General features: G+C 37.6%; 1 protein-coding gene across 1 annotated transcript in view; it reads right to left on the bottom strand.

Annotated features, from left to right (window-relative positions):
• Positions 1-5,286: 5,286 nt before the first annotated feature.
• LRPPRC (leucine rich pentatricopeptide repeat containing) overlaps positions 5,287-27,276 on the bottom strand; it is a 111,258-nt gene continuing 89,268 nt past the window's right edge. The window contains exons 30-38 of the mRNA XM_082357991.1: positions 25,930-26,056; positions 19,510-19,598; positions 15,662-15,866; positions 13,443-13,582; positions 13,191-13,306; positions 10,773-10,847; positions 9,426-9,510; positions 7,641-7,783; positions 5,287-5,446 (exon numbers count right to left, since the gene is read on the bottom strand). Coding sequence (XP_082214117.1) covers positions 5,390-5,446; positions 7,641-7,783; positions 9,426-9,510; positions 10,773-10,847; positions 13,191-13,306; positions 13,443-13,582; positions 15,662-15,866; positions 19,510-19,598; positions 25,930-26,056 — 1,037 coding nt within the window. The 3' untranslated portion in view covers positions 5,287-5,389. The remainder of the gene's footprint in view (positions 5,447-7,640; positions 7,784-9,425; positions 9,511-10,772; positions 10,848-13,190; positions 13,307-13,442; positions 13,583-15,661; positions 15,867-19,509; positions 19,599-25,929; positions 26,057-27,276) is intronic.

Here is a 27,276-nt window from a genome sequence, read left to right as displayed (position 1 = left end):
AAGGATTTACTATATAGCACAGAAAACTATATGCAATATCTTGTAATAACCTCTAATGGAAAATAAACCTTAAAAAAATATATATATATAAATGAATCACTTTGCTGTACACCAAAAACTAACACAATATTGTAAATCAACTATATTTCAATTGAAAAAAAAAAAAAGCAGGGGTTGCAAGCTTTTCCCATTAAGGGTCAGATAGTAAATATTTCCTTTGCAGGCCATATAGTCTGTCGCAAATACCCATGTTGGCTGTCGCAGTGTGAAGGCGACACAGAAAACTCTGAAGTATGGGTGGTGTGGCTGTGTCCCAGTGAAACATTATTTATGAAAACAGGGAGCGTGCTGGACTTGGCCTGAGGCTGTAGTTTGCAGGCCCTTGGTCAACAGGTAAAGGTTTTGAAATTGGCATTTTAAGCCCTCCAATTTCAAGTTGTGCTACTGACGGGGAAATTTTAATTAAGCAGAAAATAATTACCTATATTAACTCAAATATTTCCTGAGGTGATTTTTTTAAACGGCTTCCGTTCCTATAAAGATTATTTAAGACACAATCATGCCCTTGGTCAAGCTGATCTCCCTGGTCAGGCTCACAGAAGTAGATCTTGCATTTGTTTTCTTCTTTTCTTCCACGCTCTTGTTTTGATCCCAGATGAAACAGCTAGCAGCAGTGCTATTTAAAGCTACACCAATCCAAGTGTTAACTACAGACCTGGGGCTATAGGGGTTTCTACTGAGACGCACATTAGTCACTTGGCAGAGTTTAGCACAGCTGCCCTGAGCCACTCTCCTTTGGGTCCAGTCATGGATCTGGAGCACTGAGCAGACTCCGAGGAAGAGAGCGAGGGAATGGGAGGCTAGGATGCAGGAGTGAGGAAGCATCTTACTGGTGGATCTGTGCTTATTTGGAAAATACATCCCATGCTCATGCCTGAAAGAAAGCATCCTTATTTGCAAATAGTCTAAACTAGGTAATTCAAATCTCATCTGTCATTTGTTTTTGATAAAACAATTGGTTCTTCTAAACTGGCCAGGGGAAAGAGCAATATCCTGTCTTTTTTCCATGGTCTGCCTGAGACAGCCTGGGCGGAGGCAGGCAGATGGAGCACAGCCCATTTTCTGGTGGTGGCCCGGGAACAGCCGTGCATGTGGTGTTAGCAGCTAATAGTTAAAACAATGATGTTTTAAGCGGTGGGTTAAGATTTTAATACACCAACTCGAAGGATGGATAACACTTCTCAGCTTTCCATGTAATAGTCCTCACAGTTATCGTTTGTGCGGTGGTCTTGTCTTTTCATAAAACTGGAGGTGTTCCTTTTCCCCCCAAACTCTAAAAAGCTCTATGGCCCCATGTTAAAAATGAAGCTTTGTTTTTGTTGATTCCACTCTTGCACTGTGCTTGTACTCAGCTTGAGGTTGTCTGATTTCATCACACATTTGAGAGCCCTCTTCCTCCTGGCAGCAAATCCGGAAATGCTAACATGTGGGCACACAGGGTTTGAAAGACTTCTCAGCTCTCAACCCCCAATATCCTAGCTCTGAGCTAAAAAGTGGCACCTCTATCTCCTGTAAAGACATTTGTGTGTGAGGAAGAAATCCCCCAATGCACACAAACCATACATCTCAGAAAGAACATGCCTTGGAAAGGGGGACAGGTGATGTGCCCATTGATTCAATCAGTGATGCTCATTGGGCACCTATCAGTGCCAGGCTGTTCTAACTGGTGGGGCTGCAGAGAACTGGGAGAGCACAAGTTCTTGGGGGAGGAAACTACAAAAACAAGTAAATAATTAAGAGAATCTCAGCAAGTGCACACAGGGGGCAGGGTTGGTGAGATCTATTCTCTAGTGAACTCTCGAAACATGGATCCCAAGAGCCAACCATTGTCCAAATGAATGTGCAGAGATGGTAGATCTGAAGTTGGTTAAGTGTTTTTTTGCTCTACCTGGACCTGATGATGTTTATTTCATGCAAAAAAAAAAAAAGACAAGTGCCTATTTTGAATTTGCTAATGCAGCTATTTTATTTGTACCAAGGCTGCATAATGTAGGCTTTGTAAAGTCCACAAGCCTGAAAGCAGGATACGTTTCTATTGGAAACACTCAAGCTCATGATTGTACAACAGCAAAGTGATAAATTACCATGATTTTGTATCCCCTACAGCTACTAGTTCGACCATACTTCAGGAATGTTGCTTTCACTTACAGAAACTACAAATACTGGTTTTTCAAAAAGGCAAATATTAAGTGTATATTGTTTGCTCGAAGACATGAGAAAAAATGTGCACAGCACACACACTGCAGACAGACTGGAGAAACAAACTGTACCGGGAAGAACAATTTGCAATATAAAGCTTGCTTAATAATTTATTGGAACTTGAAAACTCAGTGATTACGCCAGGCACTGGGTATTTGATTAACTGGAAGAAAATACAGTGCTACCGTCCAGAGACTGTGAACACTTGTATTCATGTGAAAGGTTTTTAAAAAATATTCTTATAGTTTAGAGATTCCAATTTGACCATTAACTGGATTTTTAACTGAGTTTAGGCTGGATTCCATCGGTTTTTTTGGTAACCTCATAGTAAGTACATGACTCTCAAAGTCCTGGCTGTGTGATATTATCGCTGTGATTCTGGGCAAATTAACTTCCCTAAGTTTCCTCACCGTGAATATCAGGCAAGAGGGGCACCTGACACATGGTAGAACCCACAGAACTGACCACTGACAACTCATGAATGTGCTAAGCTGGGGACACACAGACAGGAGACAAAGAACTGATCCTCAGGGAGTTTACAACCTGTGCGGTTGGTACCTGCTGCGCTTTCAAGTGGCTTCAGGGGGGCCCTGGAGAGAGAACAATTAGTATTCCAGGTGGGAGAGGGGACACTGAAGCGGCCTCCGTGAGCATGCACAAGCGAGGACAGGAGGAAGACGGGAGCGTGCTGCAGACAGCCCTGGTGGAGTGGAGCCCACTCACCCGTGCAGCTGTAAAATGCGCCCTCCGCCTGACACTTAACGCAAGATAAAACCCCCTCCCTTTTAAGTGTCATTCACCACACACCCAACTCTAATTCTTGCCAACTTTGCACCTCAGAGATCTCACACTGAGTATCTGTCTGTCCTTAAAACAGATAAGCAGTGACTTCCCTGGTTCCCCCGCTCACAACCTGTACACCATTTAAAACAAGGAAATTCCGGCCATAACAGAGGCCACCACACGATTTTTAATTAAAAATTTTAAGACTCAAGTCCTTGAAATGGCTTAAAGTGGTTATATAAAAATTTAATAAGATAAAAACGAAGAAGCCCACAGGTTGCTGGAATACAATTTATTCAAAGCATTTCACATTAAAATTATTAGGTTTAAATACACGAACATACAATTACATATAAAACACTGTACCTTCCCAAAGTTTATAATGACATTTACTTTTTAGAATTAGCTGTTTGCTTATAATTTGAATCTAAAAGGTACCACTGAGTGCTGCTATAATTGTGTTTATATTTCTATTTATTTCAATTTTGCTATTACATATTTAGAAAGCATTCGTAAGCTCACCTAGAATATACAATGATTACATGTTAAATATTTACATTCAAAACAGGAAGCCAATACAGTGTTACAGATGCATGACTTGATAGTTCTTTAATGTATGTAATATATTGAATGGTCCAGCCTGCTGTTCAGAATGCTAGAAATGTTATTAAGCAGTAGAAAGCTCATCGAGGGATTTATATCTATTTCCTCTGCACTAGACCCACATTTTACCAGAGTCCGTATACAAGGCTGGCTTGGAGTCACTTCATGCAAATGAGATTGTACTCTGAGCTTCCCTAAAGATAACTGGGAAGTCCAGATTATGCCCCAAGGTTGTTCCTCATCTTAGAGACCTAATTCAATGACTATCAATAAAATTTAGCTCAACTATCTTATGGTTGGCATAACTACAAAATATAAAGCCTGCTTCAGTGGAAGCCCTAATGGAGTGAGGTTCATGGTAAATCAGGTAGTGTCAAAACAACACGTACAGGTCCTGCACCTACCTGAGGAGTACACAAAGGAAAGCTTTACTAAGTCTTCTAGGCTGGGACTCGGCACTGGCCGAGCCCTATTCCTTAGGTCTAACTCATGGTTGATGCCACGATGACATTTATTTTTTGGCTTCCCTCCATCAACCCTCCCTCTCATGCCATCTGCAGGCTGTAGATGCAGAATGGTTGATCCCACAAGACACAGGTTAGCGGCATACAGTGTGAGGCTGGCTTACTCCCCAAGGCAAGGTCTCCCTTCACGTAAATGGTGGGAACCAAGTAACCTCACTGAAACCAAAACAGTAGCTAATCACCGATTTCAAATGAACAAGGGATACACCAAAGTGGGGATAACTCTCAACAACGCATTTTCAACTTTTTAAATAATATAATCCCCAAATAGGTTAACATTACATTAAGATGGTAAACTGTCTTGACTACCCATCTTAAATTCTTTCATAGTAACTATTTACAGTATAGATATTAACAGGCATGAAGGCCAATTTGAGGATAACTTTGATAAAACTGAATACAAACAGAGGTTTCACTCCTTCATATGCTTACTCACATATTCACTGATATGCGGTATGAAGTAACAAGTCCAGTGTAGGGTGTAGCTTGTGCTGATGAAGACCTGAAACCAAGACGAAGGAAATGCATTGCCCTTACTTCATGATCAAACTCACACTCAGATGCAGTTTTGGAGACTCCAGTGAACAGAGGTTTGTGGGAGCCTCCGTGGTAGAAGGGAAGGCATGGAGGGAGCACCCTGACCAAACAAGTCTCTTTGAGTCGTAGCTTCTCACTGGGAAATGAAGAGCGCTGGATTTGATGACTCCTGGGATGCCTTCTGGTGCCAACATTTTACAAAACTGGAAAAGCACGCAGGGCTTTACAGTAATAAAGAATTGTTACTTCATAGAATATTAAGCATTAGAAAGCCCACTAGGCATCATTTTGTCCAGCTCCAAAATTTTTCAGATAAACAATACTGACAAGCAAGTCTTAACTAAAGGAACAATCTTTTTATGAAAATAATAAATGAAATCAGAGCTGGGAATCTGAAAAGTCAAATGGGAGAAGAACCTTGAAAAACTATGGCTTTTTACACCAGGAGCCTCAAGGAAAATGCCACAGACCTACACTGTAGGCAAAACCCAAAGAAGTCTAGTGACTTAGTATACACAGTTATTGTCAATAAGATGTTGATTATCATATATTATGAATAAATAAAAGTACATAAACAAAGTAACTTTTCATTTGTTTATTTTGTCCTCTCAAATACATTTAAAAAGTAACATTTTAGACACAGAATCACAAATACACACAAAACAAAGTAGTGCCGGCTTGCTTCACAAAGGGTTTTCCTTTGACTCCTTTAGCTGCTTTGCATAAAATTCAAAGCTTTCCTGTAGAGAAAAAAAAAAAGGGAGGGAAGTTACAGGTAAAAGTTACCAGCAAGAGGTGATGGTACAAAGCTTAAAAACATAAAGTACTGCAAACTGGTAGCAAAGACTGCTGGGCCCACAGCAGCTGCCGTCTCCTCAAGCTTCAGCACTCCTCTGTTTCACGAAATCACCAGTTCAAGGGCCCCCAACTGAGAATTAACTAAGGCACCAGGAGCCTCTGCTGGGTGTGTGCATGGGCAAGTGCATGCAGGTACTTACACCTGGGTATGCAAGGTCGAGGGGTTTGAAATAAACATGTTTTAGTGACTTTCAGTTCAATGAAACAATAAAAAGGAATTTTGCACGCATGATTTCTCTTATTAAACAAAGCAAAGTAAAACAAAATTTCCTAGGCAACCTACTGAATGGGAGAAAATATTTGTAAACATATATAGCTGATAAGGGGTTAATAGTCAAAATATACAAAGAATTTATGTAACTCAATAGCAACAGGGGAACTGAACAGACATGTGGCCAAAGAGGAACTACAGATGGCCAACAGGTACACGAAAAGTTGCTCAACATCACTGATAATCAGGGAAATACAAATAAAAAACACAGTGAGATATCACTTCACACCTGTTAGAATATCTATTATCAAAAAGACTAGGAATAACAAATGTTGGCGAAGATATGGAGAAAAAGGAGCCCTTGTGCACTGTTGGTGGGAATGTAAAGGGTGCAGCCACTACGGAGAACAGTATGGAGGTTCCTCGAAAAATTAAAAATAAAACTAACATATGATCTAGCAATTCCACTTTTGGGTATTCATCCAAAGAAAATGAAAACACTAATTCAAAAAAGATATATGCTCCCCCAGGCTCACTGCAGCATTTACAATAGCCAAGACATGGAAACAATCTAAATGTCCATCGATGGATGAAGGATAAAGAAAATGTCACACACACACACACACACACACAGAGGAATATTATCCAGCCGTAAAAAAAATGAAATCTTGTCATCTGCAACATGGATGGACCTTGATGGTATTATGCTAAGTGAAATATGTCAGACAGAAGAAGATAAACACTGTATGATCTCACTTACATCTGGAATCTGAAAAACACAAACAAACAGAACTGAGCTCATGGATACAGAGAACAGATCAGTGGTTGCCTGAGGCCGGTGGGGGCAGGTTTGAGGAGGAGGAAGATGGGTAAAGGGGTTCAAACAGCACAAATTTCCAGTTATAAAATGGGTAAGTCAAGGGGATACAATGTACAGCACGGTGACTATGGTTAATAATACTGGATTGTATATTTGAAAACAGCTGGGAGAGCAGATCTTGAAAGTTTTTATCCCAAGAAAAAAATTTTTCTTTTGTGACTATGCATGGTGGCAGATGTTAACTGGGCTTATTGTGGTGATCATTCTGCTATATATACAAATATCGAGTTATTATGTTGTATAGCTGTAACTAATATAATGTTGTCAATTATATTTCAATTAAAAAAAAATCCTAGATAAAGAAAACCCAACTGGGCTTCCCTGGTGGCGCAGTGGTTGAGAATCTGCCTGCCAATGCAGGGGACACGGGTTCGAGCCCTGGTCTGGAAAGATCCCACATGCCACGGAGCAACTGGGCCCGTGAGCCACAATTACTGAGCCTGCGCGTCTGGAGCCTGTGCTCCGCAACAAGAGAGGCCACGATAGTGAGAGGTCCGCGCACCGCGATGAAGAGTGACCCCCGCTCGCTGCAACTAGAGAAAGCCCTCGCACAGAAACGAAGACTCAACACAGTCATAAATAAATAAATAAATAAATAAAAGAAAACCCAACTTACTTAAAATGGAAATGAACAAGTAATTAACAGTGACATAATATGCTTAGCTATTGAAATACAGGCCATTAAACCCTATTTCAAGTTGAAATGAAGAGGGAACTGCCCCAAGGACGTTTGATAAATTCATACCTACAGTTGAAGGTCTGAGACTGACCTTGTATTTTAAACCTCAGCCCCAGAGGGCTATGTTCTCCTGCAGCCAAACCCATGGCATGACTGTTCAGTTCCCGAAGCCCTCTCTGGCGGATCCTTCACAGAGATTTAATCCTCATATAATTAAGTATTCAACTTATTTTTTATACATTATTATGAAGCACACACAAATCTTTAGAGGTACTTTTTTCCCCCTCTTAATTAAGAAATACTCACAGGGGGTTCAGTGAAAGGGACAGACTCTCCAGCATTCTTCAGCAAAACTGCGTAACGCTTTAGAAACAGATCATTCAATTTTACATCCTTCGCAGTCAAATTTTCATATAGTGCTTTAGCAGATGCGACATCACTGTCCAAGACTAGAGAAAAACATATTAATCACAGATAAAGCCAACCTATCTTCTTCTTTTCCCAAAACACTTAGCCATTCAGGGACTCCTGGATCCCTTTATCCCAAAGCAAACGGATACTTAACTACCTTCAGCATTCATAATCTACAAGCTCCGCCCTTCCTTCCCCACACCTCTCATTCAGCATCACCCGCTATGAAAGAGAAGGAAAATGACAAATACAGCTATTTTAAAGACCCATGCTAGTTAAAGTGACCACAAACTGAAGTCTTCAATCACAAAGTAAGCACACACCATTCAACCTTCTTCTGCTTAAAACCACACTTTGAAATTAAGCTAATCCAGGGACTTCTGTGGAGAGGAGTGTGTAAAATAAATTATGTGGAAGTCTGTGTCTACACCAACATCAAGATCAGCAGCTAAACAACACCAAAAGACTTTCCATATATTCTCTTATCCTAATAAGCAAAATAAGCAAATGAGGAATACAGTTAGCTACAATGACCAAAAAAAATTTTATATACATTAATATACATTAAAAAATCTACATACATCTATACAAATTACACTAATATTTCACTTAATTGGATGATGAAGTAGCCTAGGGGCTAAGTTTAGCTGGCTTTCTACTTGTGGCTGATTCGCAAAAATTTTAATATTTTCCCTTTTACTAAAACTTCCTGATTTCCCTGCTCTTCTCTCTCCCAATTCCCAAGTGGGATTACACAATTTAATAGTAATTTTACGCCGTTTTACACTACTTCATCTTAGTTATTATTTAATATCTGCCAATTCCTCAAACGAAACTTTAAGAAACTTTATGATTATAGCAGTATTTTGAAATATATCATGTCCCATTCATAAGGGTAGAAAAATGGAGAATTCTGATTGCTCAGTCTGGTGTCCTGCCAACAATAAAATCGACAAAGCAACTCTTTATTTACCCATTGACTCAAGTGAGCAAATCAGTGGGTGTCAGATGGACAGGGGATCATAATTTACAAATCCTAACATTCATCTTTATTACTGAGGACACTTTAGACTGGTTCCCTTTCATGTGTGATTGCCTGGCAATCAGGGAGGAAACTGCTTAAAAGACTAGAATTTCAGTTGTGACTGTAGCTAAAACCTTGGGGCTCACTTTTTAATTAAGGTGTTTGTTATTTCAAAGGAGTAGGTAGGCCACTGAAGGAGTAAACAGGCAAGCTCCGCCCTTTCTTCCCCACGCCTCTCATTCAGCATCACCCACTATGAAAGCAAGTCAAGTGGCAGTCTCAAATATGTACCCATTTTACATTGTATTGGGTTGGCCAAAAAGTTCGTTCAGGTTTTTCCATAACATCTTGGAGAGACTGGATTGGTTCCCAATGTGTACACCCAAGTGGACTTCCAAGTCCTTCCAGGAAGCTGGGATCTTACTCAACAAATCAGGGCCCCTCAAAAGATGCTCAGAGATACCTTACGTTAACACTATATGAATAATTTCGTATTTTTCTTAAATAGTTTTAAAACATATCCTAAGACTAAATAAATTTTGTACCATAAGCAATTCTCTGATATTTAGGATTATTACCTTTGAGCTGAAGACTTAGTTGACTATACTACAAATATTTAAATCACTTAAATAATGAAGTCAGATTAAACTTATTACCATAGCTTTTCATGATGGAAGTGTATGCTTCTTCCTTTTCAGTTAATTCAGGAATCAGTTCTAACAAAGACTTCACAGTTGGTGCCTAGAAAATTAAATATAGGTAACATTACCATGACTCAAAAGAACAGTGAAATAAAACACTGATATATGGACATTATACCCAAAAAACCTGACAATAGCACAACAGAACTGCCTATTCAATTTAATGGACTATTTTCCCTTTTGTATATCTTAGTACAGTCGGCCCCCTGTATCCAGTGGGTTCTGAATCTGTGGATTCAACCAACCACGGACCAAAAAAAAAAAAAAAAAAAAAAAAAAAATCCAGAAAGTCCAAAAAGGCAAACATTGAATTTGCTACAAATATTTACATAGCATTCACACTGTATTGGGTATTACAAGTAATCTAGAGATGATTTAAAGTATACAGGTGATGTGTGGTAGGTTATCTGCAAATACTACACCATTTTATACAGTCTCTTTGAAAGGAAAAAAAGGACAACTAAATATTTTCTAAATGATGTTTGTTGTAAATAAATACATGAGTCAGAGATAAAAAGTGCAATTAGGTAAAATTTTTTTTAAAGTGTGTGTATGTGTGGGGGAAGTATGTGAAAATTAAGGAAAACTAGACCTCCCAGAGTTGGAAACAACCTAAATGCTTCACATAAAACAAACATTACAATTGGTGCCCAGTTTAAAACTTCATAATATGCCCAAATAAACTAAGAACAGGGTTTCTGGTACCCACTCACCATGTAAAATCGAATCTAAAAAAAATTTTTGAAATATGCTTTTATTCTTTTTTTTTTTTTTAAACATCAAAAATAAGACTTGGCTCTGTTTCACACATACACACATACCTTTTAGTGTAAATAAGGTAACTGTACAAACTGAGAACATGAATCTGTGGCACATACCAGTTTTAAAGCTAACGGGTTCATCTACCTCATGGTTTCCACCTGAGCCACCTGACAGGAGACACTCTGCAGTAGGTGTCTCCCTCAGCAGTGCTCTGCACTGTGAAACTTACCCAGTGACCCAAGCTACGGGATTTGTTTCTTACATTTCTAAGGGCCCTTCCTTGGGGCTCAATGCATAACTACAAGGATAGAGAATTCACTGCATGAACTTGTTTTGCATTTCCAATACAACCAAGGAGCCAGAACTGACTCTGCATCAACATCTAAAGAAGTAAACAAGCACAGGCCAGCAAGTGTTCAATCTCTATAGTATTTTTAGAAAAGGTCCTGAACTGATAAGCTCTTACATGATACTCAATACCTTTAAACAAGACTAGCTCATAGCATTATTGATTTGTCAGCAAGTACAATAGCACCGTACCTTTCCGGGTCTCCGAGAATTCCTAATACAGAACACCAAGAAAATTGGGGTTTGTTCAGCAATTGCACCACATCTCTAAAAATTGAAACATTATTTGGTAAGTGAAGGTTTTTGATAAACAAGCAGACAAAGGTGAATATTTCCAGTTAAGAAAGTTCACAATAATACAGTAATGTATCATTACCAACAGGAAGGTCTAACAGTCGACCAATGTTTTTTAAGGCAAGAAAAAAGAAAACAAGTGCAAGCTAGGCCAGGCTTTCGTGCATGTTGTCCTTGGCGCTGCAAGTATAAGGTCTGTTTAAAAAGCAAAGGGAAAAATTCAACCAACGCTTCCATAACCACAGAATGAGGTTTAGGACTGCAAAGAAAGAGGGAAAAAAGAAACACTATTCCCCTCCAATTATACTGCCAAGCATTCACAAGTGAGCTAGGGATCATAAGGTTAATTATACATTTAATAAGGTGTCAGGGAGATAACTGCTCGTTTCTTTATAAAAATTAAAATGTACAAAGCAAGTTCTCTTTAAAGTATAATTACCTACACTTATGCATACAAAAGGACTGATTTCAATCTCTCTATTTTATAAAAGGCTTTCATTGCGATAGACAGCCAGTGCTTGAGAAAGAGACAAAAGTTAAACTCAAAAAAAAAAAAGTTTATATGACAGACCAGATAAATCAAGTGTCTATCCCATCTTAGATGCTACAGTAAAATCAAATATGGCAAGACATTATTTTAGTTTACACTCATCACAGATGTCATTCTCTTAAGTTTCTAAAAGCACATTGCTCTTTCAAAGCTTTAAAACACTGTCAATACTAAAATGACTAGTATAAAAAGAACTTTTGGGGACACACAGAACATTTACACTATAAACTGATGCTTTCGACATCTGTGAATAAAGTATTTTTCACTACAGCAAGAATAATCTTTTACTGTTTGACAAGCAGGTAAAGAATGGGTAAAGGGTTTATCATCTGAAACCTCAGTCTACTGAAGGGATAAAAATGAAAAGACAGCTGTTACAGCAACACTCGGCTGTCGCCAAGAGCCCTCGACAGGCCACTGTGGGTACATGCAGCTCTGAAGGCGGCTGCCACATCCCCACTGTCTCCCACTCTGGACTGCTCGCTAAGAAGAGCCTTGATCACCAAGCTGGTAAATGAAATACCAAGTGTGGCTTCCTAAAGAGCTATCACAATAATGTGTTAAAGCTGAATGAATACTATCACACGTCCAGCTAGACATGCATATACCCTGAGTGGGTACACTTAGGTTTGTACACAGAAACATAAAGCATTAGAATTTATTCTTTTCAAGATAAAAGGTAAACATACCAAACCAAACAAGAAAATTCTCAACTAGCATTTCTCTCTCTCCCAGAACAAAAGTAAAAAAGCCTTAGAGGCAGTGTCAATTTACACTTTTTACAAAAATGTTAACACAGAAATTTCTCAGGAATTCCTTTAAAAAATGGCTTGGATTCTACTGTCAAACTACATGAACTTTAAGGATCAAAAGTAGAGCTCCAGCAAATGAGTACAGTTTTACCTTCCCTATCTACTACTTAAGAGGTGTCGCAGCTTGCAAAAACGTTAAGTGAATATAATACTATTTACTACCAGAAATTGGTCCCAGGCCTCAATTTGACACAGGGAGTCTATACAAACACAGCCGCTGGCGGGATCACGGTGACTGTTTGACTGCCACCTGCTGGGAAGGGGCTCCCGGGCGGTGCCTGTTTGTGTACATTACCAGTGGCAGCTACGATCACCCACCGTTCTCTCGGCACTTGGCGCGCGGCTTTATATTTAGTGCTGTTAAAATGGCATGAATGCAGTTGTCTCCTTCCCTGAAGATTGCTAATTTAACTGAGAGAGTGCGGGCCACAGAGACCTGCATTTGTCATTTAATGTGTCTGTGACACACAAGTGAATAGAAAGCAAATTCTTAATAAATCTTGAATAAGGCACTGAGAATGTTTGAGTATTCAAGAAAAGCTGTACTTGAAAAACAAACATTTCCTACTTTTTGTTTGCAAACTGTGTTGCCATGGCGATGCACGGTATTTATAGAGCGTTAGAGAAATTAAACTAGGAAATCAAAGGAATTGCTTTGCATTACCTGTCTGCACAGAAACATTTGTCTTTAAATCATTTTGGCAAAACATGTCTTCCCCCACCCCCACTCAAAGCTAAAGACATTTCTAGTCCGATTTGGCATCTTTAAAACCAGCAACCTGTAACTTACAATCCAGTCCCTGTCATGTAACCTTGATTCACGTTCAAATTTAAATGTGCAGGCAGCACCACACTTCATTTCCGGTATTCTACCACACACCTGAGTCTAGTAATTTCTCAACTGACTTCTCACAAGCCACAAGCCCCACTGCTCCATGTGTGGTGGGTCATTACCTGTAGGAGAGCTCTGGCATCATCCACCTTGCCTGAATCCACAAGCTGAAGGAAAAGATCGGTGACAGGTTTGTAAATTGCAAACTGATTGGCCATTCTCTCCGCCATGATGCTTACTGAAAAAAATGACAGGTAAGAAAAATCTTTCATTTAAACAGTGGTATAACTAACTCATCCACCAAAGAAAGTCAGTCCAGACTCACTAGAGAGAAAAAGTGCTTCTGTGTTCTTTGGCTAGAACAGCTAACTTACTCTTTTCAAGTGCTGGTTCCAACCGCTCCTCTATGACTTTTCGGAATAAGTATGCCAAGCCAAAGTACTGAGGTTCCATGGTTTGGTTCCCTGAAGTAAGCATATTTTCAATGTTTTCTATTGCACCATCTATGTTATTGCTGTAAAAGAAAGTAAAATAAATTATAAGGAAATATTTGCTTTAGTATTAATATTGTAGGCAGTTTCAGTATGAGTACTTTGGGATTCACACATGCAAGCACTTTAGGAAAAAAAGGAAATATATTTACAATTAACCAGATAAAAAACACTATGCAAGTTGAACCCAATCACATTTAGGTGGCAAAAGCAATCACCGGGTGCTTCATGCTACAGTAACTGAAGTAGCTGCTTATTTTAAAAAATTGCTCTAGAGACAAGATCAAACAACTATATAGAGTAAGAATTAAAGACGGTAACTTAAAAAATTATTGTATCTCAAAGATTTGATTCTGCAGCTGTTTGGATGTAAAATGAAAACTTGTTTAAATGCTATATAACTCGGGCATTATAATCTGCACTGGTCACTACTGCATGAAGTAAAGATAATGTATTACATCTCAGGATTCTTAAAAATGCTGATGAAAAAAAAAAATGCTGATGATGTCTTCAAAAGGTATATTTTCATGTCTCTCAACCCACAGTCACTACAATTTGTTTTTGTCAGGTAATATATAACATTTGAAAAATATTCAATTTATACTAAAATTCTCAGAAAAAAGTATCTTCACACTTTTCATTTTAAAAAATTAATTACATGGCCTTATGTAACAAGTTATGATAAAAACTTATCTTTATGACTATCTTTTTGGTTAAGGTGCTCTTTAATTGATACTTTAGTTATGATATGGCACTCGAAATCCAAATAATCAATTTTATGTTGGAATTATTACCTAAAACAAGAATTCTCTAAAAATGAGTACACCATTACAATAAATTTTTCTTACAGGTTTTAGTTAGAGAATTATTTAATAGTGAATAAAAACACATTCTCGGCCTCATATAAAACTCCGTTTATATGGTAACATTTAAAACTTCATCCAGGGGCTTCCTGGTGGCGCAGTGGTTAAGAATCTGCCTGCCAATGCAGGGGATACGGGTTCGAGCCCTGGGCTGGGAAGATCCCACATGCCGCCGAGCAACTAAGCCCGTTCGCCACAACTACTGAGACTGTGCTCTAGAGCCTGTGAGCCACAACTACTGAAGCCTGCGTGACATAACTACTGAAGCCCGTGCGCCTAGAGCCCATGCTCCGCAACAAGAGAAGCCACCGCAATGAGAAGCCTGCGCACTGCAATTAAGAGTAGCCCCTGCTCGCCACAACTAGAGAAAGCCCGTGTGCAGCAACAAAGACTCGGATAATTTTCTGGATCTTCTAACTTAAAATAATCACATTTTCTTATTAAAGGAAAAGTTTAAAGTTCTATCTGGGGAAATAGTTTTAAAAGGGTGAAAAACAAAACAAAACCTCTTCTCTGCCCAAAGAAAGAGGAACAAAAACCCCTGTAAAAACCAACATGACATTTTCATATCACAACCCATTAAATGTATGTAGGATTAACTGCTAAAGAACATTTTTTTCTAAAAGCATGAAAAATGTCAACTCCATAATTACCCTCCATGAATCTTTAACTTTGCTAGTGAGGTTAATAAAAATCTAGTTCTTATTTACTTCTACAGTAGTGATTCTCAACAAGGAATCTAGAAATGGTGGCATGAGAATCATCTCTAAATACCTCCCTTTGTGTGGATGTGTGTTGACAGGGGTGGATGGGTAGGAGGGTGGGGAAGATGGAAATGTGTATTTTTAACAAGCTTGCTGGGCTTTCCCTTTCACTATGTTCTGTTAGAGTGTCACCTTCAAGTGTTGCTGACATTCAAATGAACTTATTTTTCACTTTTGCAACCAAGTGTTTCAACAACGGCCTGGAATGTATGAATGAGAAAAGTTACCAACCGTGAAGCAAGTTTTATGAATTTGAAAATTTTGATAAATGTTGTTTAAGATTTAATATAAAGCTAAAACATAGTTTGTTAACATATAATTATTCCCTGATAGCTATAGAATAATCAGCAACTGGCATCAATACTTCCTCTGTAGTTGATACGGTTTCTAATACCCTAGTTTTTTAAAAGGTGGGATTTGAGATAACGTTCCTTCCAGTATCCAATGGAGAAAAAGAAAGCTCGAAAATACTCACTTCTTTATTTGTGCCAAAGCAATGTTATTGATGAAAACCATACGGGAAAGTCCAATTGAATCTTCCAGTCCATTTACCAACTTCTGAATGTCTTGTATGCTTTCTGTATCACCCTTCAAGGCACATGCCTGAATAAGGCGGGTCACCGCTACCCTAGAAGGTATCTGCTCCAGATCCAAGGCTGTTTTTAGTGTTGTTAGAGCATCTACAATAGAAGAGCAGGTGACAGAGCTTTTCTTATATGAACCATACTGATTTTAATGTGTTTTGAAAACTAGCTTTTAAATATGAGCACCAAATGACTATACACAAAAAGCTATGAATAATTTATTCTATATTACAGAAAATATTAATACTTTATGAGAAACCTAAAAGAAAAAATAAAGATTTATTTGACTGTAAGATATCAGAGACCAGAGAAATTTCTTCTTTAAGTCACAGAGAAAATGCAGATGTTACTGACAGAATGTGGATTCCATTCAGGGATAACATTTAGTGACTAATCTCAAAGAGGTTGACAAGTTCAGAGAAATATAAATAAGGAAAAATTTAAAAAAATAAAGACCTTCCAAAAGTATGTAACCTCTACCCACATTCATACTTTCCCAGATTTTATTACACTCAAAAGATTCATGATTATCAAAATCTTCTAATACCGCAAAGATTCTTTCTTGAAAACAATGTCTCTTTCTAATCCAAAAAGGACTGATCATACAAGAAGAGCAGCCAAACTGGAACATTCAACTTACACACTAACACGTTTATTTTGCACGATTACATATCTTGCAGATATTTTCTTACACTGATTTTTCGGAGAAAATAAAGCTCATCAGATTCCCAGGGAGAAACCCCTCAGGAGTTTCTTTTTTTTTTTTTTTTTTTTTTAAGTATCATATTTACAAGTATGTGATTATGGATAAATATGGAATATCCTTCTGATTTACTGATTTAAGTGCCAGGGTAGCAAAATCATTATATTAAATAAAGTGGTGGACTGCAGGGAAAATGTAATACTTAGCACAACAATCACTGCTACCAAAGAAAACTTCATGGCTCTATAGAAATTAAAGCAGTGTAACCTACACAAAACTAAGACCGTCAAAGCAGCTTTCCAAATAACAGTCTATCTTTAACAGAGAATGGGGAAAGGGTAATAATTAAACACTCTATTAAAAGTGATACAGTAAAAGACATCATGAATTTAAGTATTTATTACTGAATAAACAATTTATTATTACTCCAAATCTACATTCTAAACCAGTGATTCTCAAATGGGGAAAAGGGAAAATAGGCAGTTTAAAAGGCATATTCAATAAAATTTTATAAATACACACGAACATACAGGAAACAAAAAATGTTATTTATACTACTTTAATAATATTATCTATAGAAAATAAACTTGATAAAATCTTAACTGGTGGTCATACACAGATAATATGGAATACTTTTATTAGCCAAGAATATTGTCAGCCAGGAAGGATCTTCCCACACCAGTGGATCAAATGGCAACAAAAATAAGGTAACAATGGTGATGACAGTAACTCGCATTTACTGAGCTTTTACTACATTTGTTGAGCACTTACTACATGCCAGACACAGTATTAAGCAGTCACACTCACAACTACCCTCTGAGGTAAGTACCAAATTTATATGTGGGAAACTGAGGCACAGATAATTTAAATAATTTCCCCAAGGTCATACTGTTAGACACCAACCCAAGAATCTAACCACCCCAGAGCCTGCATCTATGGGTGCATGTGTGTGTGAAAGAGTGGAGGATAGAGGAGAAGAGATCATTTTATGTCTATGCAAAGGGAGCATGGGACCTTGGAACCGAAATCATATTCCCATACAGGGCTGGCCTTCTGGACAGTTCATGATTTACGGGACACCAAAAGCAGTATCCATCCACACCCCTCCCCCTGAGTCCTTATCACACTGTCACCTAATTTACTAGTAATATTGATTATATTGCAAAGGTATGATGTATCAGTTATTAATATTCCAGAACAGCATTTGAACTGGCTTTATTTTTCTGCCTGCTTTAGATGGAATTGAGAAAAAGCAACCTGAATTTTTTTTTTAATTGGGAGCTCTAGTCAGCCATGGAGCAAAATAAGGAGATGTGGACAGTGCCAACAGCATTCCCATCCTTGACAATGACCACAGTAGGTTAGTCCGTGGCGAGGCATTGGGAGGTGGGTTCATAGCTTCTGCTCTCAACCAACCTCCACGTGAACAGCTGAAAACAGATGTGAAATTATATCATAGTTTCTTGTTGTCTTCACAGGGTACCTAACATACAAGTGGGATAGCAGTCAAGTTAAACACTGATCAGATTGAGCTCAAAAATTAACCCCTTGAAATTAAAAAAGTGTTTTATTCTGATCTCCATGTCTACAAAATGTCATTTACAAATGAGCTTATTTATATGGGGAGCGAGTTTAATTTTTCAATGTTTTAAAATTGTTTATCAGGGACTTCCCTGGAGGTCCAGCGGTTAAGACTCCACGCTTCCACTGCAGGGGGCACGGGTTTGATCCCTGGTCAGGGAACTAAGATTCCACATGCCGTGTGTCGCAGCCAAAAAATAAAATAAAATTTTAAAAAGTAGAAAAAAATTGTTTTTAAATATCTACTTGCCAAAAAGCCTCTTCTATTGCAAAGAAAATGAAAGCTTTTAAAGTTTTAATAGCAAGCCCTACAACACTCAATTATGACTGAAGGCTGTCTAATAGGCTGGTCCTGCCTGTAGAATACTGAGGCAGCAATTTTGCATAGGCAGAAATCATCACTTACATGCTCAGTCCTAACCAATTAGGAAGACGTCCAAAGACCAATACCTCTAGGCAGTACAGGCAACATTAAAGCTGCACAATTAGACAGCAACTTTCAGAGATGTGAAATTATTTTATAAGCATGCAAGTGAGGAGTATATACAGAGTGAGGAAGAAACTAGGCAACATATTTAACGGTTAAAGAGCTGTTTCAACCTTCCTTAAAGAGTTCCTAAGTGTGTTTTGTTGTATCGGCAAAATCATGGTGTTACTGTATCGACTAAAATTCAAATGTAAAATTAAATGTGAAAAGATGCTTATCTAAATTTAAGAGATTCATCATTTTTCCCCTTGGGAGCTCGTTCATAAGACCATCCGATCCAAATCCATCCCTCTGCAAACCCATAAACAGCCTCTACCAAACAAATGGCCTCATCCCAACCCTCCCCAAAGTCATCTCCACATTTTTCTGGTGTTATCCTCTTAATTCAAAAACTTGAAACTCCAAACAAACACCGTATCTTACTGCTGTTGGTATTTTATGAACTATTAAAAAAGTATTAGATTAGGTTTTAAAAATCAATATTATAATCATTTGGTGCACAATCCCACACATTTAACACTCAATTTAACTCATTTGCTAACTCACATACAACCAACACAATATGCAAGAAACAACTGCTGGGAATTGTTTCAGATGCTCTAAAGTATGTTAATTTCCAAAGCAAAATGACTTGTGCTGTGAATGTTAACGCACTTGAAAGCCTGTACTTTCTCTCCTTCTGGAACACAAATTTTGCATGTCTGAAGAGCTGTGATTCATCTTAAGAAAACCCATCTTGTGTTAAATGGAATGGAAACTGGACTAAGTGGTCAAATGACAAGTACATTCATATTCAAGCTGTATTATAAATGCATGTACAGTAATTTACGTCTCTCAGCTACCACAAAAGGCTCTTGATAAGCAGGTAATTTGCTAAATGGACTCCTTTATCCAAGTATTCGAAGGGCGTTACAAGAAAAATCTGCAGAGGCATTAATGTGACGTAAAGGTCAAGCATTGTGACATACCTTTCAAATAATCCCGCCTAACTTGCGTTATGATGAGGAGGCTGTTGGCAGCATCGTTCAGTGTGAAGCCCTTGATGTGGGTCTCGGCGCTAAAAGAAGCAGACATTTAGAAAGGAATTACTGACATGCTTCTGATACGATAATAAATGGTTGAGCACCAAGGTGAAATTATAAAAACTACTGTTCGTATGTTAAAAATATTGCTGCAAAATATCGACCTGGAGACAGCTTTTGTGTTATCCTGTCAATGGTTATAGAAGGATAATTTTTTTTCGCATTCTGACAGATGACAAAGTTGGAAATGAGCAACAAAAGAAACAAAGTACAAGATTTTTTTTAAACAATCGGTTCAGATTCTTGAATGCTGACATATTAGATGACTAAAATAACTGCATGCCCTGCATTGTTCTGCTGTATCCTAAGCTGGATACTTTTTCCTCTTTTTTCTACACTCACCATAATTATAAAATGTAAAACTATTCTTTCGACAACAAAAATGAGCATTTATTTTCAGCACTTTATATTTTAAATATAAACTAAAGCATATTACTAACACCATATCATTTGGTTGATTAATTTTCAAATTTCTGTCATCTAGATACATACAATTTTTAAAGGTGAATATACTGCAGAACTAAAACCACTGTTACATTAAAATGTAAAATTTCATACAATCTTGTCCCAGCCTTAAATTTGAAACCCCCCAACTTTTTAAAACTCAAGAGCAAAAACTCGCTTTTCTTTTGAATAAAACCTACATAATTAAAAGAAAAAAGAAAAAGAAGAAGAAGAAGAAGAAGAAGAAGAAGAAATACCCTAGCCAGAGATGATTTCTGTTTGCTACACTGTTTGCATATCTCCTGTGATGAAATTTCAGCATCCTTAATGCCCCTAGGGTTTATCTCCCGATTAGGAAATCTCCACAGGTCAAAAGGGGCAAAAGCAATTGCTGCCATTTGCCTTATCAAGCTCAGTGATGATCTTGCTGCCAAAAACCTCGGCCTACGGACATGAACATCTAAGTTGAGCAGATTGCGAGAAAAGCAGGGTCACTGCTAAATTATTCTCGTCAATCCCAAGAAAATCCTCCAAAGACACAGTGACGTGCCCATCCTCTCAGTCACTTTCAGCCTCTGAGGTTCCCCCCTACTGTCCCTGGGGGAAGGATTTTCTTATCCCCCGAACGATCCTCTTAATCCCACCAAAGCACCCACTGCTCAGTTTGACTTTTTTCCTTTATCCCATCTGTCAAAGCTCCTAAGTCAAAAACTCATACATGAGACTATAAACTGCAGAAAATAAAGGATTTACTTTCTCAATCTTTAGCATGATTAAATAAACAAGGAGACACTATTAAAATTAAGCTCACTTCTTATGCCAACATTATTACATGTATTATACCATATTTACCTGAAAATATTTCCTAAAATTCATTAAAACCATAAGGTAACAAAACTTCTGACATCACACTTGATTGTCAAACCTTTTGAAAATCTCAAAACACAGAACATTTTTCTTTTAATAATCTCTTCCTATCTCAAGAAGGTGTGTATTCAATACACATTTGAAAGTGAGGATAAACAGGAAGAAAACTCTCCCCACCTCTATTACATGCTGAACATATACATGTTTTACATATGTAGAAACTGACCAATCACAACCAAAATATATTCCAAACTGGCAAAGGGAGAAAAACTACATAAGGTACTGGTGATTTTGCAGTGGACTCATTCATACAATAAAATAAGAGAAGTTTACTTCTGACTCATAATTTTGATCTTTCCTTTTGGAAAAAAATCTAGTACAGAGATGTCAAATCAAACTTCCTATGATGATGAGAATATTCTTTATCCATGCTGTCCAATAGGGTAGCCACCAGCTACATGTGGCTACCTGGCTACTGTGATGGAGGAATGGAAACTTTAATTATATTTAATTTTAATAATTTAAATTTAAGTGGGCACTTATGGCTAGTGGCTACTGGACTGGACAGCACAGAATTCCAGACATTTTCTTTTCATTTTTAGAACTGCTAAAATAAAGGAAAAAAAATTGCAGAGTGAAGGGGTATCAATCTTTTAACTTACAATCAACTGCAAAAATTACTCTGTCTTAACCAAAGAAGACAGTATCACATGGAAAGTTTCATATTAGAGATTTCAGAGCTATGACTGTATGACTGGTCTATAGATTGTACTTATATAACACGCACATAGGACAATAGGCAGTGATTAGAATTTATCTTACTTTGGAAAACAAAAACTGGCCAATCCAGTAAAAACCATCAGTTATTAATTTAGCAGTATTTTTACACAGAATAAAATAAGAAGCTAGTAGGAACAAGAGAAAATGAAGTGCTATTCTTGAAAGATAAAGCAGAGCTAATCACCACATGATTCTCAAGTTTCCTAAGAATACAGTTCAGTGTTAACAGAGATTTAAAATAACAATTTATAACCATTACTGCTCTACGAATAAGCAGTTCCCCTCCCTTGAAAGAATTCACTATACCTAAATTTTTATTTTGAAACACGAGGAAATGTTGTAATTCTAACTAAAAATGAAAGTCATTTTTTCTTTCAAAAATTTTAAAGGCATCTGTTACTTTTGAGGTTCCGTTACTTGTTGGGAAGGTTAAATAACCTTTTTGATAAAACTGCAGAAATCTCACTAGTAGTCAAGTGAATCTGCAACACATTAGAGACAGCAAAGGTACAGCAAAAACAAAGACTGCATTAGTTCACAGGGAAAACAACTGCTCTTAAGATTGAACAGGTGGCATCATGTAGGTAACTGTAACAGACTGCTATTTATAGAGTAATATGAGAGTAGTAGTGCCAGAATAATACTGGGGGTACCACCACTTATTACAGTAGCTCATTTGGTCACACCATATTACAATAAAGATGCCTCTAAAAAAAAAAGCAACAACTGTTTTTCATTCTGATCACTGATGCAGAGCCAGAAGGGGAAGAGATGACCTAGTGGAACACTGGCAACGCTGGAACCAGGAAACAAATCCAGAGAAGTTATATGACATTCCTCCAGTAACAGAGAACTGGAACTCTAACTTCCGCTTCTGAATTCCCAGTCCAGAGTTATTTTCAAAAGTACCCAATGTAGGGGCTTCCCTGGTGGCGCAGTGGTTGAGAATCTGCCTGCCAATGCAGGGGACATGGGTTCGAGCCCTGGTCTGGGAAGATCCCACATGCCGCGGAGCAACTAAGCCCGTGAGCCACAATTACTGAGCCTGCGCGTCTGGAGCCTGTGCTCCGCAACAAGAGAGGCCGCGATAGTGAGAGGCCCGCGCACCGCGATGAAGAGTGGCCCCTGCTTGCCGCAACTAGAGAAAGCCCTCGCACAGAAACGAAGACCCAACACAGCCAAAAATTAAAAAAATAAATAAATAAATTAAAAAAAAAAAAGTACCCAATGTAGATCTAACCCAAGATACGATTCTTCATAGTCAGATATAACGTTTTATTGGTTCAAGGAAAAGGATGTGCACAGATCCCCAGATTAAGTGCCTCTGGGCATTCTAAAGCTTGGCATCTAGGATTCTCTTTGGGCCCACACAACTACATGGGGAAGGCAGCTACAAAACACTCCCGGAAGGATAACACAGGGAAGATAAAAGTAACCTCAGGAGTACAGAAAGGTTTCATGAACATCTAGAGAGGGAGGAAAGGAAAGAAGATAAACCTACATTTTACAGGTTGTGGACATAAGTGTAAATAGAAGGGCTGTGCTTATAACCATCTGCTAGGTCAACAGCTTTCACACTTGTTTGATCAAGATTCTCACTCAGACATAGTAAGATGTTTTACGGTACATACCAGTGCATTGATATACAGATGCACATATAACTGAAAGCAAACGTTCACAAAGTATCTTTACTACATGGAATGCTTTGATATTTTCTACTCTATTTCACTAAAAAAGATGTTGATTCTGCCCCACTAAATAGAGTCCATGATCCACTAACAGGTTATAAATGCAATTTGAAAAACTACTCTAGATCAGGGGTCTTCAGCAAGAGGTATGCACACTGTGTGAATGCTCTAGGGTGAGGCAAGAAAATGTTTAAGTTTCTATTTTTAAATCTTATTCTCCAAAAAATTGCTATTTTTGGAGTATGTTCTATAATATACTTACATATCATATACTTACAGTAGTACAGCTCACTGATAATGGTATGTGATCAAAATGTTTAAGACGTCATTCTTGACTCACCTGGGGTGTTTAGTAAAATGCAGATTCCTGGGCCCCACGCCAGATCAGGTGAGTCAGAACCTTTGGGGTGGGTGGTGGGTTATCTGTTTATGCTACCAGAATGTGAGGCTCACCATTCTAGAACAAGCCCAATTAAAATGAAAGAATTATAATCTGTACTTCTGGGAAGTATTTCAGAGGTCTTTGTGACCAACCTCAGGATTAAAAGACTTTTGAAAAAGTTCCTTCTTTGCTTCCATCTCCTCAGTTAATCATACCCAATTCTCAACACAAAATGTTCCTCTCTTTTTTCTGCCACCCTTTCCTCCCAAATCACTGTTGCTTCAAAACACCTTTGATAATTGTGGATAGTGTTTAGATAATAATTTTCCAAGACAAGTAACTGCAGGAAAAAACCTGCACCTCCTGGATGACTTCAATGGTTATAGATGACAGGATGTTGTTCAATGTCACATTTTCCAAGTCACTAATTGAGGATGTACTGAGTATTCCAGAGATAGATAATTTAATTAGCAACTGAGTAAAAACACAAATGAGACACAATGCATTAAAAACCTGAACTTAAAAGTCTCAGTGTGACTGTCCTATATCAAGACATACAAGTGATTCAAGATCACAGATATATATGGTGTATGTGTGTATCCATATATATATAGTACTTATATGTATATATATGAATATATATATATACTGTGTGTGTGTGTATATGTCAATAGATACAGATGTATTTCCACAGACAAGTACAGTCATACACAACGTATTTTTCAAAATGTACTGAAACATAAACAGTAAACACGGCCCTATGGTGTATAACTTTAACATAACACTAATATGAAAGCCAGGTTTTCCAGTGAATTCCAAGAATGGCAAACACCCATTTTCTATTCAGGATTCTAATATTCCAAAAGTGCTGCGACTTAAAAATTTTGAAGGCCAAAAGTTAGCCAGGAGAGATTATTTCAAAACTTACAATATACTAGGAAGAGGCTGACCTTTGCCATTGAAAATAAAGCTATTGACTCATCAACAGGACAGGTGTACCTTCCAGAGCAGGTGACCTTGATCTTCTCCTTTCTAGGCCCTTTCTGATTAATTACTTAACTTTTGAAGGTAGCTCCTTGGGGATAAGACAACAGTCAGTTAACTGACACAACACCAGGGAAGAAAACTTTATTCTCATTCTGATTAACAAAGTATTTTACTCTAGGGAACTAGCCAGAGACAAAACCACTACCGCCACTAACACCAACACCACTAAACAGATTACAAAACAAGAAGGGGAAAGAGAAAAGGTATTTAAAATGTGTTGAGTACCATATATTTTCTCTACTTCACTCTATCTCCTTCAATAACTAGAAGAAATCATTAATGTAAGATTTATTATCATCTACTCATTATACAGAAGAAAAACTGAGGCTCAGAGATAGGAGGAAATTTTCCCACGAGCTTTCAACTAAGATTCAAACCCTTGCCTAAGTTCAAAGCCCTTGGTGTCTTCATGTATCAGGCTGCTTCCACCATAAAAGGTACACAGATCGAGTTGCTGAACAAGAAACAGAATATGATTTAAAAAACTACTTTTCTACATATGAATAGAATACATGAGCTGTGAGGTTACATAAGGTAAAATAAAATATACTGCAGTGTGCAGGGCCAATAAAAGTTATATTTTTTTGTAGGTTAAAAACCCCCATAGGGGCTTCCCTGGTGGCGCAGTGGTTGAGAATCTGCCTGCCAATGCAGGGGACACGGGTTCGAGCCCTGGTCTGGGAAGATCCCACATGCCACGGAGCAACTGGGCCCGTGAGCCACAATTACTGAGCCTGCGCATCTGGAGCCTGTGCTCCGCAACAAGAGTGGCCACGATAGTGAGAGGCCCGCGCACCGCGATGAAGAGTGGCCCCCACTTGCCACAACTAGAGAAAGCCCTCGCACAGAAACGAAGACCCAACACAGCCATAAATAAATAAATTAATTAATTAATTAAAAAACAATAAATAAATAAATAAATTAATTAATTAATTAAAAAAAAGAAACCCCATAAAATTAGAAAACCATTTCATATAATTTTTGTGACTAGTTGAAGACAATTAAGCAACTGCTACTACAATACATCATTAGAAAAATCCTAATGACAGTTGACATTTTGTTTTAAGTGTGAGGTTTAATAGATGAACTAATACTTACAAATCTTTCACTTGCATTGCTTGTGTAGGATTATCCTTCATCAACAGTAAGTTTATAAGACAGGCATAAGTTTCACTATTGAACACAATGTTTTGCTTTTTCGCTTTCAGGAAAATATTAAATGCATCTATGAGGGAAAAAAACAACAAAAAATGAGATGACATTCTGAAATGGCAAAAAAGGAGGGGGAAAAGCCCTAAAACAAAGCCCCAAACCCCCATATTTCTGCTTCTTTTAATACTCACTCACTATACCACTCTACAGAGACACACACACTGACCAAGCAAGCAGATGTTATCACTCTTCCAATCTTTAAAAAACAAAGTGACAGTTATGAAAACTACTACTTAATCCAGATGGTTGGTACCAGAAAGGGCTTCGTTTTAAAATTATTTTTCATACTAGCTCTCTAAAGTCAATAATTTTCATGCCAATAAAAACGAAAAAGAGCTCTTCTGAATTTGTTTATCAAAAGATGATCCCAGTTTCCAGTTTCAAAATAAATTGCAAAATGTGTGTTAAAGTCCAAATAAACCAGGGGTATAATTTAGATTGAGGGGAGCAAAAGATTCACTTTAAAGCGATCTTTATAAGTGGGTGGTTACTGTGTTTAACACTTCAACACAACAGCATTAAAGTGAGTATAGCCTATAATTCTAAAATTAGGAGATCAAATTATTTGGCTACGACAGGACTTACACAAAAACATACAATTTTCAAATATACAGATATCTAACAAGTAAACTAAGCAACATTTGTTTGACTGATTAACAGTTTTATTTCACTTGTTCACAATAACTGTCAGTGAATGAAAAGATGTTACCAAAAGAGAAGTAACTACACTTCTCAGTCACTTACTTTTCTGAAATAAAATTGCCTGGCTATAAACATCCAACTGAAACTACAATCCACACTCTGGTGTGTATAAACAAATCACAATAAAGATGGGGCATGACTAACTATCACGTAAGAGCTTTTATGGATATAAAGCTCCATGTAAATAAATATAGAACACACAAATAGGAATGAACATGATATTAATACTCAGAAGAACATTCTGGGCTACTTTAGAGGTTTCTAAACAAGCAGAAATTATGCTTGTGTTTACAAGTTAGGGGAGTTTGAATAAGCCCTTCAATTAAGCTGAAGTGACAATATCAAAAACTTAGTTAACTTTCAAGGTAAATTCAGAGAAAACAAGAGAAAAAGGTTATGATCTTAATATTTGTATATTAACTAAGAAAAGATAGAATCTATCATTCATTACATAATGCATATATTTTCCTTTTAATAGAGCTTAGAAGTTATGATGTACTGCAATTATTCGCTACATCCCAACAAGCATAT

Source organism: Balaenoptera borealis (assembly GCF_965194805.1).
Source record: "Balaenoptera borealis genome assembly, chromosome: 15".
Taxonomy (NCBI): domain Eukaryota; kingdom Metazoa; phylum Chordata; class Mammalia; order Artiodactyla; family Balaenopteridae; genus Balaenoptera; species Balaenoptera borealis.
Note: the sequence above shows the minus strand (reverse complement) of the source record. Positions and strands in the feature narration are given on the sequence as shown.